This window comes from Nematolebias whitei, chromosome 1 (genome assembly GCF_014905685.2).
Source record: "Nematolebias whitei isolate Nwh7 chromosome 1, NemWhi1, whole genome shotgun sequence".
Lineage (NCBI taxonomy): Eukaryota > Metazoa > Chordata > Actinopteri > Cyprinodontiformes > Rivulidae > Nematolebias > Nematolebias whitei.
The window spans coordinates 71302832-71318144 of record NC_056498.1 but is presented as its reverse complement, the minus strand read 5'-3'; the positions used below and the strand labels follow the sequence as shown (position 1 = coordinate 71318144).

General features: G+C 41.8%; 1 protein-coding gene across 1 annotated transcript in view; it reads right to left on the bottom strand.

The window, feature by feature from the left end:
• Window positions 1-15313, bottom strand: part of LOC119419995 (endoplasmic reticulum junction formation protein lunapark-B) — a 26676-nt gene that overhangs the window by 6144 nt on the left and 5219 nt on the right. The window contains exons 4-13 of the mRNA XM_037687365.1: window positions 12480-12530; window positions 12265-12401; window positions 11985-12043; window positions 8719-8759; window positions 8529-8612; window positions 8393-8441; window positions 3362-3478; window positions 3043-3153; window positions 1591-1696; window positions 371-441 (exon numbers count right to left, since the gene is read on the bottom strand). Of these exons, the coding sequence (XP_037543293.1) occupies window positions 371-441; window positions 1591-1696; window positions 3043-3153; window positions 3362-3478; window positions 8393-8441; window positions 8529-8612; window positions 8719-8759; window positions 11985-12043; window positions 12265-12401; window positions 12480-12530 (826 nt within the window). The remainder of the gene's footprint in view (window positions 1-370; window positions 442-1590; window positions 1697-3042; window positions 3154-3361; window positions 3479-8392; window positions 8442-8528; window positions 8613-8718; window positions 8760-11984; window positions 12044-12264; window positions 12402-12479; window positions 12531-15313) is intronic.

Below are 15313 nucleotides of genomic sequence, written 5' to 3'. Positions count from 1 at the left end.
CAATTGTGGCAGTAGCCATCTTGGATTTTAACGTGGCTCCCTAATTTTCTTTAGGAACTTTTCTTACATTTAGACGCAGCCATAAACTAAAATGGAACAAGATCCTTTATTTTTCAAGTTGTCATGGTGACAACATGCACAAATGAATGGACAGTATTTTTGATTCCCCCTTTTGCTCTGCAACGGGGGACAAAACGAGCAACATTTTAACAAACATGACATTACTAACAGCATGTGAACACACCACAGGCAGGCTGCCATGTTTTGGAAGACAAAAAATGTTTAAAGTCAAATTCCACATCTATAATATTCATCCAGTTAGTCTTTAGTTTATTGTTTGTTAAAAACAGCGTGACATTTCTGATCTTACCTAAATATTCAAACTCTTCTTTCAGAGCCATGCCGTTATGAGAAAAACACTGCTGGCAGATCAGAGCATATCTGCAGGAAACAAGGAGATAGTGTTCACATCGATACTAAACATATTTTGTACCGTCAATAAGTTTCGTATAATTTAGATTTTATTGATACTTTCGTCAAAATTCAATTAAAAACCACACTGAAGGGAGCTAACAAAATGGTAAATGGACTGTACTTATGCAGCACCTTTCTATCTTATCAAGACACTCAAAGCTCTTTACAACACAAACTGTGCCCTCATTTACCCATTCATACAGCTCTCTACTAGATCTATACAAAGACTAATCAGAGCTTTAGATCACACCCATACACCAATGGGACACACATCAGAGGCAATGAAGGGTTCAATGTCTTGCCCACGGACACTTCAGCATGTGACTGCTGGTGGAATTGAACTCCTAACCCTCACATTGGTGGAAGACTGCTCTAACAATGCCCTGAGATTACTTCTGTTGTGACTTGGCGCTATATAATTAAACTGAATAGAATTCAATTGAATTAACCACTCAGCCACAGCTGTCGCCATAAGGACATGACTGGAATTATCCACTATTTTTTGTTTGCACCAGTTTTTAATCACTTTATCTGAACTGCTTATTTTTTTTATTTTCCCACTAAGAATAACCCATTGGGGAGTGGTGGTGCAAAGGTTAGAGAAGGTGGGCCTGTGATCGGAAGATCGCCGGTTCACGTCCCGGTACCGACAACATCAAAAATGTGGGTGGGGTAGGTGAAGCACCCACACTTGCCCCCATCTTCATTCGCCCCACTCTGGGCCCATGAGCAAGGTCCTTAACCCCCATCTGCTCCCTAAACAGGTCTCTCTTGAAAATGAGTTCTCGTGGCTCAATGAGACTACCTGGATAAATGAAGGGTAAATAAAAAAAAAAGAAGCACAATGAACATCTCAAGTTGCAACTATCACTGCTACGAGTGAACAAATAGAGCTTAAGATATAAAACAACAGCTTATCTCGTTCAGTGGCCTGCTCACAGTGATCTACAGGTCAATGTTGAGTCAATCACCGCACAGTATTCCTTTTCCAACTCAAACAATTTATTTAGTTTAAATATTCCAGTCCTCTTCTTGTGGAGCTCCAATAAAAAATTTTTTTGCTTCTACAAATTAAGAGCCAACTCCATGCTGAGCTTTCTGAAGAAGATTCTTTACCTGTTTTGTGGTCCATCTCCCACCAGGTACTCAATGACTCTGTCCAACGCCCCTCTGTCTTTGGGCAGAATGGGTCTCGCTAATGGAGGGCCTGGAGGGTGCATACCTGCAGATAAAGTCTATGTGTGAACAAACTCTTCTCTTTAAATGGCATAAGGAATTAAGACATTTGAACAAAATGTGTTTTATATGAAGCTAAAGGGTTCATTTACCTTCACCAGCCTCAAAACACCAAACTATGACTAAGAAAGTGTCTACGGGTGGATAATAAAAATTTCAACAATTAAATGGGAAAATACTCTAAATTTCATGAATATTGAGTAATTTTAATAAAGTGGTACCAAAAACTATCAAAGTGCCAAAAACATTTTAGCAGCAACATACATTTTAAAACCTTAATATTATAGAAATCATCCTTTAAGTTATTCAGAAATATTATGAAATATCAAAATTACTTTTAAATAAATAGTTTTTAAAATTGTTTCACACGTGAGGAAAGATTTTTTTAATGCAAGTGTTTCACACAAAGCTAAAATTTATTGTTCCTTATAATTATTAAGTGTGAAACTGTTTGTGTGTTGTAGCTGACTAAATGATGAAGATTATGATGATGAGGGTCATTCAGGACGTTTCAGATAAAAAAATGCATCTTTCTGTTGTCTGTTGACAACAGCTTATTTTTCCTCAACATTCAGCTGCTGTTCTCAAGTAATTGTTTTCTGGTAAAATGTCATCTAAAAGAGGAGTATTTTTACATTTTATAGCAGGACATGTCCTGATGCATGCTCAATAATCCACGTAGATATATCTAACAAGATGAAATTGGATCCTCTGGACAGGTTTTTCTTTGCTGAAAGAACAAAGGAACTTAGAGACAAAGAGTGTCACAGTCAGAGTTCAAAACGCACTCGCGAAGGGAATGTGGCAAAATCCATCCATCCATTATCTTTACCCGCTTATTCCATTTTGGGTCACGGGGGTCGCTGGTGCCCATGTCCAGCAATCACTGTGCGAGGGGCGGGGTACACCCTGGACGGGTCGCAAGTCCATCACAGGGCCACATAGAGACAAACGAGACAAACAACCATTCACTCTCTCACTCACACCTAGGGACAATTTAGAGTTACCAGTCAGCCTAACATGCATGTTTTTGGACTGTGGGAGGAAACCGGAGTACCCGGAGAAAACCCACGCATGCACGGAGAGAACATGCAAACTCCACCCAGAAAGGCCCCTGGACCGGGGTTTGAACCAGGGACCTGCTCGCTGAGAGGCAGCAGCTCTACCAGTTGCGCCACCGTGCTGCCCATGTGGCAAAATATATTTAACAATAATTTTTATTAATTGTATTGTTTTGTAATCGTTTCAAGACAAACTCATAACTAAAATAAAAATTCAGGTAATTGCAGTTGTAGAGGTTTCACTCCTCTCAAAACTACTCCTGACACCTACCTACACCTGGTATCGGAGAGCAGGGGGTCCTCGGTACAACTCCTTGGAGTCCAGAGGCACTAGGAGTAGATTTCTCTGGTGGTCCTCCTGGAGCTGAGAGAGGAACATGTTCTGTTGGAGGAGGAAAACCAAATAAAAGAACAAATTCATGCCTAAAACAACCCTATAAAATAATTCAGACCAGCCCTGAAGTTCTGATGCATTTGAGTTATTACTTTTTCAGTAATGTCCATTTGATGAGAATAGTGTTAAGTGAGAAGCCCCTAACATTAACTTTACAAACCTGGCATAAAGGTAGAACTTTGGTCTGTCCCCTTACCTACTGGTGTACCCCCTGGTCCCACCACAGGCCGTGCTCCAGGCATGGGAGTCATTACCATCGAAGCTGGGGTGCCCATTGCCATGGGTCTCATTGCAACACCCCTCTGACGAATCTCTGAAAGCAGAAAACAAATCCTCACATCTCTCTGCTGTATTTAGAGACACAAGTTGTTCATATGCTTCATTTCACTGCTCAAGTTATAAACTGTTTTTAAACAATGTGGTAATTGGACGGGAGGACAGTTCTGAATGGTTTTAAAATGTCAAAAATTGATTTGTAACTCATTTTAATGCAAGTAAGTGCCTAAGTTCTGTGTCTGGACTGTTTTATGGTGTTCCCACCAGAACATTGCTGGAGAACTTCAATGCCTATGTGGGTAATGACAGTGTGACCTGGTCCTGGAGGGGCATGATTGGGAGGAACGGCCTCTCTGATCTGACCCCGCGCGATGTTCTATAGTTGGACTTCTGTGCTAGTCATAGTCTGTCCATCACGAACACCATGTTCGAACATAAGGGTGTCCATAAGTGCACTTGGCACCAGGACGCCCTGGGTCGTAGAACGATGATTGACTTCATAGTTGTGTCATCTGATTTGTGGCTGTTTGTTTTGGACACTCGGGTGAAGAGAGGAACTGAGCTGTCAACTGATCACCACTTGGTAGTGAGTTGGATCAGATGGCGGGGGAAGATGCCGAACAGACCCAAATATATAGTGAGGGTTTGCTGAGAACGCCTGGCAGAAGAACCCGTCAGAGAGATCTTCAACTCACACCTCCAGGAGAGCTTTAACCGCATCTCAGCTGAGGCAGAGGACACTGAGTCCTAGTGGGCCATGTAGCTGCCTTGAGCTGTGGCCACAAGGTTGTCTGTGCTTCTCATGGTGGCCATCCATTAACTTGTTGGTGGTGGATACCCCGGGTTAGGGAGGCTGTCAAGCTGAAGGAGTCCTATCGGTGATTGTTGGCCAGTGGGACTCCGAAGGCAGCTAAGGGGTACTGGAGGGCCAAGCGGTCTGCAGCCTTGACTGTTGCTGAGGCAAAAGCTCAGATGTGGGAGGAGTTTGGTGAAACCTTGGATAGAGACTCTCCGTTGGCTCCAAGGAGATTCTGTCAAACCATCGGGCGGCTGAGGAGGGGAAAGCAGCACTTGACTAACATTGTTCAGTGAAGATGGGGTACTGTTGACCTCAACCAGCGATGTTGTCGGGAGGTGGAAGGACTACTTCTCTGACCTCAATCCCACCAGCACATCTTCCATGGAAGAAGCAGAGTCAGGGGACTTTGGGGTTGGTCTGTCCATAACCATGGCTGAGATCGCCAAGGTAGTTAAAAAGCTCTGAGGTGGCAGGGCTCTGGGAGTGGTTGAGATTCACCCTTATTACCTTAAGGCTCTGGATGTTGTGGGGCTGTCTTGGTTGACACACCTTTGAAACACTGCATAGATATCGGGGGCAGTGCCACTGGATTGGCAGACTGGGTTGGTGGTTCTCCTTTTCCAAAAAGAGGACCAGAGGGTGTGCTTCAATTACAAGGGCATCACTCTCCTTAGCCTCCCTGGTAAGGTTTGTTCAAGGATACTGGAGAACCAAGTCCAATCATTTATCGAACCTCAGATCCAGGAGGAACAATCAATCACCGAGGGAGAGGGTTAGGTAAATCCCATTGAGCCTCGAGGACTCATTTACAAGAGAGACCTGATTTCAACAAAGAAAGATGACAACAATGGACAACAGCAACAACAATAAACAGTTATAAAAAAGCATACTACAGTTTTTTTGGGTTTTTTTTTTTAACAAATAGGATGACTAAAAGGAAAAGGTAACAAAACAAAAAACAGCTAGATTCCAAGACAAATGTAGAAAACTAACAACAGAAACATGTCAGCATTGGACCCTGCCAGGTGTCCAACAGATTCTTAAAGACACTTAGAGAGGTCAAGGTCGAGAGCTTCAAATCTTTTTGTAAGATATTCCAGGAAACAGGAGCGGAATAGGAGAAGGCCCTTTTGCCTAGTTCAGTCCTCATTGAGGGAACACTGCAGGTAATAATGTCCTGAGAGCACACTCCGTAGCTGCACTCACGCAGAGACATGTAGGCAGTGAGGAGAAGAGTGGGAGGAGAAGAACCCACAATGTGGGTTCCGTCCTGGCCGTGAAACACTGGATCAGCTCTTTACCCTCACTAGGGTCCTCATGGGGTCATGGGAGTTTGCCCATCCAGTCTACATGTGTTTTGTGGATTTGAAGAAGACATTTGACCATGTTCCTTTGGTACACTGTGGGGGGTGCTGAGTGAGTATGGGATTGGAGACCCGTTGTTACGGGCTGTTCAGTCTTTATACACGTGGTGCGAGAGTTTGGTTTACATTGCCGGTAGTAAGTCGGAGCCCTTCACGGTGGGAGTTGGACTCCTCCAGAGTTGCCCGTTGTCACCGATTCTGTTTATAACTTTTATGGACAGAATTTCTCTGTGCAGCCAGGGGGCGGAGGGATTCCTGTTTGGTGGCCTCAGGATTCCATCTCTGCTCTTTGCAGATGATGTGGTCCTGTTGGCGTCATCGTGCCATGACCTCCAGCTCTCACTGGAGCGGTTTGCAGCAGAGTGTGAAGCGGCTGGGATGAGAATCGACACCTCCAAATCTGAGGCCATGGTCCTCAGTCGGAAAAGGGTGGATTGTTCTCTTCGGGTAGAGGTTCTTCCTCAAGTGGAGGAGTTCAAGTATCTCGGGGCTTTGTTCACGAGTGAGGGAACAATGGAGTGTGAGACTGACAGACGGATTGGTGCAGCATCTGCAGTATCGTGGACTCTGTACCGGTCCATTGTGGTGAAGAGAGAGCTGAGCTGTAAGGCAAAGCTCTCTGTTTACCAGTCAGTCTACGTTCCTACCCTCACCTATGGTCATGAGCTCTGGGTAGTGACTGAATGAATGAGATCATGGATACAGGCAGTTGAAATGAGTTTCCTCCGCAGGTTAGCTGGACTCTCCATTAGAGATAGGGTGAGAAGTTCAGTCATCCGGGAGAGACTCAGCAGAACTACTACTCCACATCGAGAGGAGCCAGTGGAGGTGGTTCGGCCATCTGGTAAGGATACTTCCTGGGCGCCTCACTAGGGAGGTGCTTCAGGCATGTCCAACTGGAAGGAGACCCAGGGGAAGACCCAGGACACGTTTGAGAGACTACGTCTCTCGGTTGGCCTGGGAATGCCATGGAATCCTCCCAGAAGAGCTGGAAGAGGTGGCTGTGGAAAGAGATGTCTGGGTCTCCCTGCTCAAGCTGCTGCCCCAGCGACCCGAGTTCAGAATACAGTAGTCCCTCGTTTATCGAGGAGGATCCGTACCCTGAAGCCCCGCGATAAGTGAAAAACCGAGAAGTAGGAATAATAGTACAAGTAGTAGTTTATTTTATTTTTTATATAGATAAATATTAAGGCATTTTAAACCCTTCCCATACTCTTGCAATAATCTGAACAATGTTTCTAAACTCTTAACGCTCTAAAAGAGCACAGAATGTCATGATTTCAGCTCCCTGCCTTCGGTGCTCTCAGCCACCTGCAATCACTCTTGGCCACGCCCATTCTCCACTCTGCACGCTGAACATCTGATCAGATGTTTAATTGCAGCAGAAAGTTTATCCTGCAGCAGTAATGGGTGCACAAAGATGCAGGACAAAGCTTTTTCTGCAGCTCTGGGCTGCACAAATTTGCAGCAGATGCTAAATAATTTAAAATAATTAATTTTTTTTTTAATTCCATGCCGATCGTGCGGCTCATCCATCAATCAGCCAATTGTGTGTCATGACCAATCTTATTTTGAAAAACCACGATAGAGCGAGTCCGCGATAAACAAACCGCAAAGTAGCGAGGGACTACTGTAAGCGGAACATGGATAGATGAATGGATCAACCTCAGTGAAGTTAAAGGTAAAAATTATGTTGTAAGAGCCACATTGGGCTCATGTTGACACCTGCAGGAGGAAAACTGCCTGCTGCTGCTGCTGAAGGCAGTTTGTGACTAGCTGAACAGCATTTGGGAAGCAGTCTAAACATTCGCACTCCAGGTCTGATTTTTTGCTCAGATCCGATTTTTTTTTTTTTGCGTAGCCATTCATATCATTAAAATGCAACCTCCATCAGACTTCAATGTAAATCATTTACAGTTCTGAAACGGCTCACATGCGCAGAAATATTGATCCCACCACGTCAGTATCGATACGGTCCGACACTAATGTTAGTATCATATGTTGTAGATTCTTAGTCACCCAGGACATGGGAAATTACAAGAACAAAGACAAAGCAACTGGACTTTTGTTCTGTTGCTGAAAATGCGTGATTTTCTACGATTTAAACTGTATGAGGTTGGTATGATGATTATAAATACTTGGATCGATCCACTCACCTCTACCTCACTGACTTAAGAGTTGGATGAAATGTGACATGACCTATCAGGCTGCAGATGCTTAGAAAAAAATTAGTTCTGTATTGAATGTGCATTTCATCCACATATGAAAAAGACCAGAGTTGGATTTGAAGAAATTGGATTTGTCACATTCACACTGTCATGAAAAAAATCTGATATGGGTCGCATAGAGGGCAAAAAAATTAGATTTGAGTCGCTAAGATTACAGTTTGCAGAGTACACAAAAATAACTTTTATCTTCAAAAACTCGCTGTGCAAAACACATTTATACAACTCACTGGTCACACTCAGAGCTCTGTGAGACTCAAACTGAAAATGTGCCTGTTTTCTCACGAATTTGAGTCTCCAGCAGAACCTGATGATGATGTGTTGAAGATGTCAACACCGCTATCACCACACTCAATAACAGGACACACACAGAAGGGAGGTGGAGAAAATGAAAAAGGTTTCCTAAAGTCACTGTACTCAGGATTAGACTATCATTTATTTTAGGGCTGATATATTCCCTACTCAAGAATCAGCTTGAAGTGTTTTATTTTCAAATCACAGCCTCTGAATTGAAACACAAGGTGCCTATAGAGTCCCACCCCTACTGTGGGTGTGTGGTGTACCTTGACCTGGACCAGGAGTCGGAGAACGCACCGGTGTCGACTCCATTTCCTACAACACAACACAGTCTCCACATTTAAACAGATCATTTATACAAAGTCATATAACAAAAAAACAAATCAAGTCTCCGGCACTCACAGCTCTCTTTTTAGCTTCTGGATCAAAGCGTTCCAGGATAAGTTTGGCGTTTTTGTATGTTTCTGTTTCCATCACTTCCTCCAACTAAAAACACACACCAGAAGAAAAATACTTCTTTAGTTCTTCTGTAGTTCATACAGAGTTAATAACACTGTAGACAACGGAATAGATCGAATAAGAACAAACTTACAATCTTTTTCTTTGTGGCTTTTAACTCCTCAAGTTTATCATCTAAAGAGAGGCGGAAACAACTTTGGTTAGTAGTTTTCTGTTCATTTTTATTCTTATATAAAAGTCAAGACACATTAAAACTCTTGAGCAGCAATACACATTAAACACAAAGTTATTGAATCCATACTGTACTTGATACAGTAATCTATAGCAATGGCCCAGACAAGCAAAGGACCTTGTATAACATTTGACCTTGTTTTTTGCCCTTGACCTGTGACATGTGTATGAAGTTTCATTAAATGTTCTTGAGTGGATCAGAAGTTAACGGTGGGACAGAGAACGCTTAAAGGCGTACAAGGAACGACCTTCCCTTGACCATCAGACAGGCCTCTCCCCTGTCTGTTTTTAAATCCCTTCTTAAAACCCATCTCTTCTCCCTGGCCTTTGACACCATCTGAGATGTTGACTTTTAATTACTTTAATTGCTTTTTATTATCTGATTGTATGATTGTTTTATGATGTGTAGTCTGTGTACAACTTGTATTATGTGACTTTTAATAATTTTAATACATTTTATTATCTGACTGTATGATTGTTTAATTATGTATACAGCTCTTTGGTCCTGTGGGTGTTTAAAGTGCTCTATAAATACAGCTGGTATGGTATGGAATAAACGTCAAGGATTTCTATTAAACTAAACAAACATTTAGCACGACTCACAGCATTGGAGCAGGGTTTAACCTGTTTTGCCATGGTGTGGATAGAAAGAGGAATAGAGTAGGGGTGGTCCTGAAGGAGGAGTTGGCAAAGAATGTCATAGAGGTGAAAAGTGTCAGATAGGCTGATGTATCTGAAGGTAGAAGTAGAAGGTCTGATGCTAAACATCGTCAGTGGTTTTACTCCACAGGTTGGATGTGATGAGAAGGAGAAAAGATATATTTTGGAAAGATCTGGATGAAGTGATAGAGTATTCCCAGGGAGGAGAGAGTGGTGATCAGAGAATATCTGAATGGACATGTTGGTGAAGGAAACAGAGAGGATGGGGAAGTGATGGGTAGGTTTGGTGTCAAGAAAAGAAACCAGGAAGGACAGATGGTGGTGGATTTTGCCAAGAGAATAGAAATGAGTAGTCAACACTTATAATCAAAAGAGGGAGGAACATAGAGTGACCTATAAGAGTGGAGGAAGGAGTATGCAGGTCGACTACATTCTGTGGAGAAGAGAAAACCTGAGGGAGATTGGAGACTGTAAGGTTGTGGCAGGGGACAGCGTGGCCAGACAGCATCGAATGGTTGTTTGTAGAATGACTGTTGATGTGAAGAAGAGAAAAAGATTAAAATCAGAGAAGAAAACCAAATGGTGGAAGATGAAGAAGGAAGAATGTTGTGAGAAATTCAGAGAGGAGCTGTTTGTGTGTCATCTGGACAGAGAATGGATGATAAGGCAACCTGGTGGTGGAATAATGAAGTGCAGGAAGAAATTCAAAGAAAGATGTTAGCCAAGAAGAAATATGGCAATTAAAGGACTGAAGAGAGGAAACATGAATATAAGAAGATGCAATGTAGAGCAAAGAGGGAGATGGCAAAGGCAAAGCAGAGGGCATATGATGAGTTGTATGACAGGCTGGACACTAAAAGGGCAAGAAAGACTTGTACCAAGTGTTGATGAGACAGAGGGATCAGGATGGAAAGGATATGCAGCAGTTTAGGCTTGTTAAAGATAGGAATGGGTAATGCTCTAACAAGTGAGGAGAGTGTGGCGGCAAGATGGAAGGAGTATTTTGAGGAGCTAATGAATAAAGAGAATGAAAGAGAAAGAAGAGTACAAATCATAGAAACTGTGGACCAGGAAGTGGAAAAGATTAGCGAGGGTAAAGTCCAGAAAGCTCTGAAAAGAATGAAGAAGGGAAAGGCAGTAGGACCTGATGACATACCAGTGGAGGTTTGGAAATGTCTTGGAGAGATGGCAGTGAGGTTTTTGACTCAAATATTCAATGGCATATATGAGGGTGAGAAAATGCCTGAGGAATGGAGAAGAAGTGTGCTGGTGACTATTTTTAAGAACACGGGTGATGTAGAGAGTTGTAGCAACTACAGGGGAATTAAGTTGATGAGGCACACAATGAAGATCTGGGAGAGAATTGTGGAAGCAAGACTCAGAAAGAACACCACAGATGCCATCTTTGCTTTGAGGATACTGATGGAGAAGTACAGAGAAAGTCAGAAAGAACTTCACTGTGTCTTTTTAAATTAAGAAAAAATAAACATATGGCAAGGTGCCAACGGAGGAGGTGTGGTATTGTATGAGGAAATCTGGAGTGGCAGAGAAGTATGTTAGACTGGTACAGGACATGTATGAGGACAGCAGGACAGTGGTGAGATGTGCTGTAGGAGTGACAGGGGGTGTGCAGGAGTTTGTTAAGACTTAGAGGTGTAGTTAAGAGAGGTGGAGGTATGTACTTGAAAGAAGAGGAATGAAAATAAGCTGTAATAAGATAGAGTATATGTCTGAATGAGAGGGAGGCCGGTGGAACAGTGAGGCTACAAGAAGCAGAGGTCACAAAGGTGCAGAACTTCAAGTACTTGGGGTCCACAGTCCAGGAAAATGGTGAAAGTGGTAAAGAGGTGAAAAAAAAGAGTCCAGGCAGGATGGAGTGGATGGAGAAAAGTTTCACGAGTGACTTGTGACAAAAGGGTGTCAGCAAAGGTCAAAGGAAAAGTTTACAAGACAGTGGTGAGACCAGCTATGTTGTATGATCTGAAGACAGAGACATGGACAAAGAGACAGAACAGGAAGAGGCAGAAATGAAGATGTTGAGGTTCTCCTTAGGAGTGACAAGAATGGATCAGATTAGGAATGAGATCATCAGAGGTACAGCACAGGTTGAACAAGTGGGAGATAAAGTTAGAGAGGCCAGACTGAGATGGTTTGGACATGTCCAGAGGAGGGACAGTGGGTATACTGGTAGAAGAATGTTAGGAATGCAGCTGCCAGGAAAAAGACAAAGAGGAGATATGTGGATGCAGTTAGAGGACATGGAGGTAGATGGAGTGAGGACAGAGGATGCAAAGGACAGAAAGGACAGAGTGAGATGGAGGAGGATGACTCGCTGTGGAGACAACTGAAGAGAGAAAAGCTGAAAGAAGAAGTGAGTCAAAAGTCAGATGTACCATGTCAGGACTTGGAATCAAGCAGCATGATATAAAGGTTTAATTTTGTAATTCTTAATTTTATCTAACACAAGCTTGAGAAGAGGCTTCAGCTCGAACTGATAAGACAACTTACTGTTTCGTTCAGTGCGTTTGGAAAAGAGAAAAATCAATAACTTTCTGATCAACCACACACTGAAAGAGACACAAAGAACAAGACAAAAGATTCATGTGTTCATTATAAACATCATATTTAAACAGTTTCAATTATGAAGCACGTGTCAAAAATTTACTGTTAGACAGTCAATCCCTAAATTAATATTCTAAAATTTAAAAAAAAAGATTTACAAATAGGATAGCAGTAAAAACGATGTTTTCGTGTTTCCATTTGACAGATGAATGACAGCAGCACTCACAGTGCAGGATAGATGAAGAAAGGCAGGGTCATCAGAAGTCTCTGCAGCCATTCATCAGGGAGGTAGAGACAGTACACCACCAGGGAGGTGAGCAGGTAAAACACTGATGAGTACAAAAGAAACCGGCCAACCCAGAGCTGCAAACACATTAAAACAAAATTAGTTTGTTTGTTAATAAAACAAATTTAAAAAACTTTTTTCTGCACTGATTTTACTTTTTGCAGACGCTGATTTTTGGCTCTAAAGTCCTCCAGTTCTTTTATTTCCTGCAGAAGAAAACAGGAAGCAAAAAGTTACTCAAACAGAAAATCAAATGATAAAATTCAAAGAAACTCTTTAGTTAGAGAAATATTTAACTTTTATATAAAATTATAATCTTCCCCATGATGCAGAAAATAGTAAATTAGCTGGATAATTTTGCAGAAAAATTAAACTTGGCTTTTCGAGGTAACAGGTTGCTGAACTCGTATTTAATAGCAAGTACGAGCTGGGAGCGTGCAGCTGCTCAGTGACTCTGTGTTTAAACACGAACATCTGAAACAAACAAGTCAATGGGCTGTTTTATTTATTCCTCCTCTGGGATTTATTCTGAGGCACTGCTTGTTTGCTTTGTGAAAACTACATGAATGCTGTTGGTTTTGTGTCAGACTTCCTCACCAAACTAACACTTAAACAGAAATATTACAAAGAAGGGGAAAATACAGAAAAGTGTTCAAATGTAGGCTACACATGTAAAAGTGGTCAATGGGAAAATATATTTAACAACCTCTGAGTTTATTAATAACAATGCATCTTATTTCTTAGCACCTTTCAAGACACACAAGGACACTTTACAAAATTAAAAATACAGTTAATCACTTTAAATAAAGCAAAGACTAAAAGTTAGGCCTGTCACAATAACAAATTTTGCTGGGCGATTAATTGTCTCAGAAATTATTGTGATAAAAGATAATATTGTTTGAAATCTGATAATAATCAGTAACTGTCAAATTTAAGAAGAAATGTTGGTTAATTTTTGTGTGTAGTACCTTCTTTGACCACTGTATGGTAGTACAAGACTGAACCGAAGGATGGATAGTGAGGAAGCGAGCAGCGTGTCCCTAAGAAAAATGGGAGGGAGGCCCCTTGACATAACATGGGCTGTCTCTCCTTCCTTTATTTTGGTTCTCAAAATGGCAGCTACTCAGTGTGGTTTGAGCTCTTTAGCATAGCATTTTTCACACAAAGCTTTTAATAAAAAAAATAGTAAACAAGTTCTCAGCTTCTTTTTGCAGAGAAAAACAACTTTTTACACGAAGGAACAAGTTTCAACCGTGAATTTTGGAGCTTCAACAAGACGGAGGTTTTTTCCCCAAGGTTGGCCTGTTAGCTTAGCTCTTAGCAGCTTCTCAGTTTAGCTGCTTTTAATGATCCAAAAACACAATTTTGGACGGGTAAAACAAATTTTAAAGAAAAAGGGAGGGGTCAGTGAAGAGCACTGGAGTTGAGACTTGTCATCCAGTGCCTTCAGTAGAAAGAGAGACACGAAGAAACCATAAAGCCGATGAATTAAAATGAGGTTGATCATTTTCATTTATCACGCAATTAATTGATTTATTGTTTATTGCAACAGGCCTACTAAAAGTCAAAGTATTTGATCAGTACTCATTAGTGCCAATGAGTAGAAACTCAGTTTTGTCACCATTTGATTTAAGGAAGTTTGACTTCCAGGTTTTGAGTTCAGCTAAGCAGGAAGTGATGGAGGAGAGTGGAAGTGACAAATCTGATAAGGTGGATTAAAAAAAAAAGTTGGGCGTCGTTTCATCAGTGGTTAATTTGAGCCGGATCCTGCCGGAACTAGATCCGAGAACTCTCTCATTTTGACCTGTTCTGTTCCGGCAACTCTTTCCTCGGATCTGTCAACTCCGCCCCTAAAAGTTCAAAGTCATCGCGCATTTTTATTTTGATTATTTATTTTAAAAAACAAGAGGAGACGTTGCTCTTAGCCCGATGGACCCAGTCTGTGGAGTGGATGTTCCAGCCGCAGCACGCGTGGCACACTAGCTACACCAGTGGTCCCCAAACTACGGCCCGCGGGCCAGATCCGGCCCCCGACCATATTTGGTCCGGCCCCCTGAACAATACCAGAGAGCATTTTTTAGAATTTTTTTCATATATGTGTATTTGTATTTGATAAGAAAGTTGGACTTTTGCAATAAAATGTTTCTTAGTTATGAACTATTTTCATTATTAAGTAATATAATACTATAATACATAAGTTAATAACTATTTCATACACGCATATAACGTAACATTCTGTTCCACCCTTCTGTGGTCTGTGCCCCTATCTGGCAACCCCCAGAAAAAAATTCTAACCCCGCCCCTCGCAAAGAGAGAACGGAATAATGGCGAAAAGATTAGGTAAGAGAAAAATTGATTCAGAATGCAGGGCATTTAACCTGCAGTGGACAAACGATTATTTTTTTGTTCAATGCAAAGAAAAGGCTGTCTGTCTCATCTGTCAAGAGGCGGTGGCAGTATTCAAAGAATATAATCTGCGGCGACACTATGAATCCCGCCACAAAGACACGTATGCTAGCTAGCTTGCCTTCTTATCAGTTTGAGTTGGCCGAGTTACAGAACTGTGATGTTCTGAAAGACGCGTTCAAGCCCAGCGGTCTCATTGACTTCTATGCCGCCCTCCCAAACGACACGTACCCTAACATCAGAAAACACGCAAGGAAGATGTCCACACTTTTTGGCAGCACATATATTTGCGAGCAAACCTTTTCACGCATGAAACTGCTGAAAACTCCAATGAGATCAAGATTGACAGATGAACACCTGCATCAGTGTTTGAGACTGGCAGTGACTAGAATGGAACCTGAGATTCAACTTCTCACCAGCCAGATACAGGCCCACAGTTCACACTGATGAACATACAAAGGTAAGCTCACTTTTCTGACTTGAATGAGTCATTCTGACTATAAAAATATAATCATAATAACCCTCTCTGTCAATACCCCAGAGAGGGTTATTTGGTTATTGTTTATTTCATAAATAGTGTTAT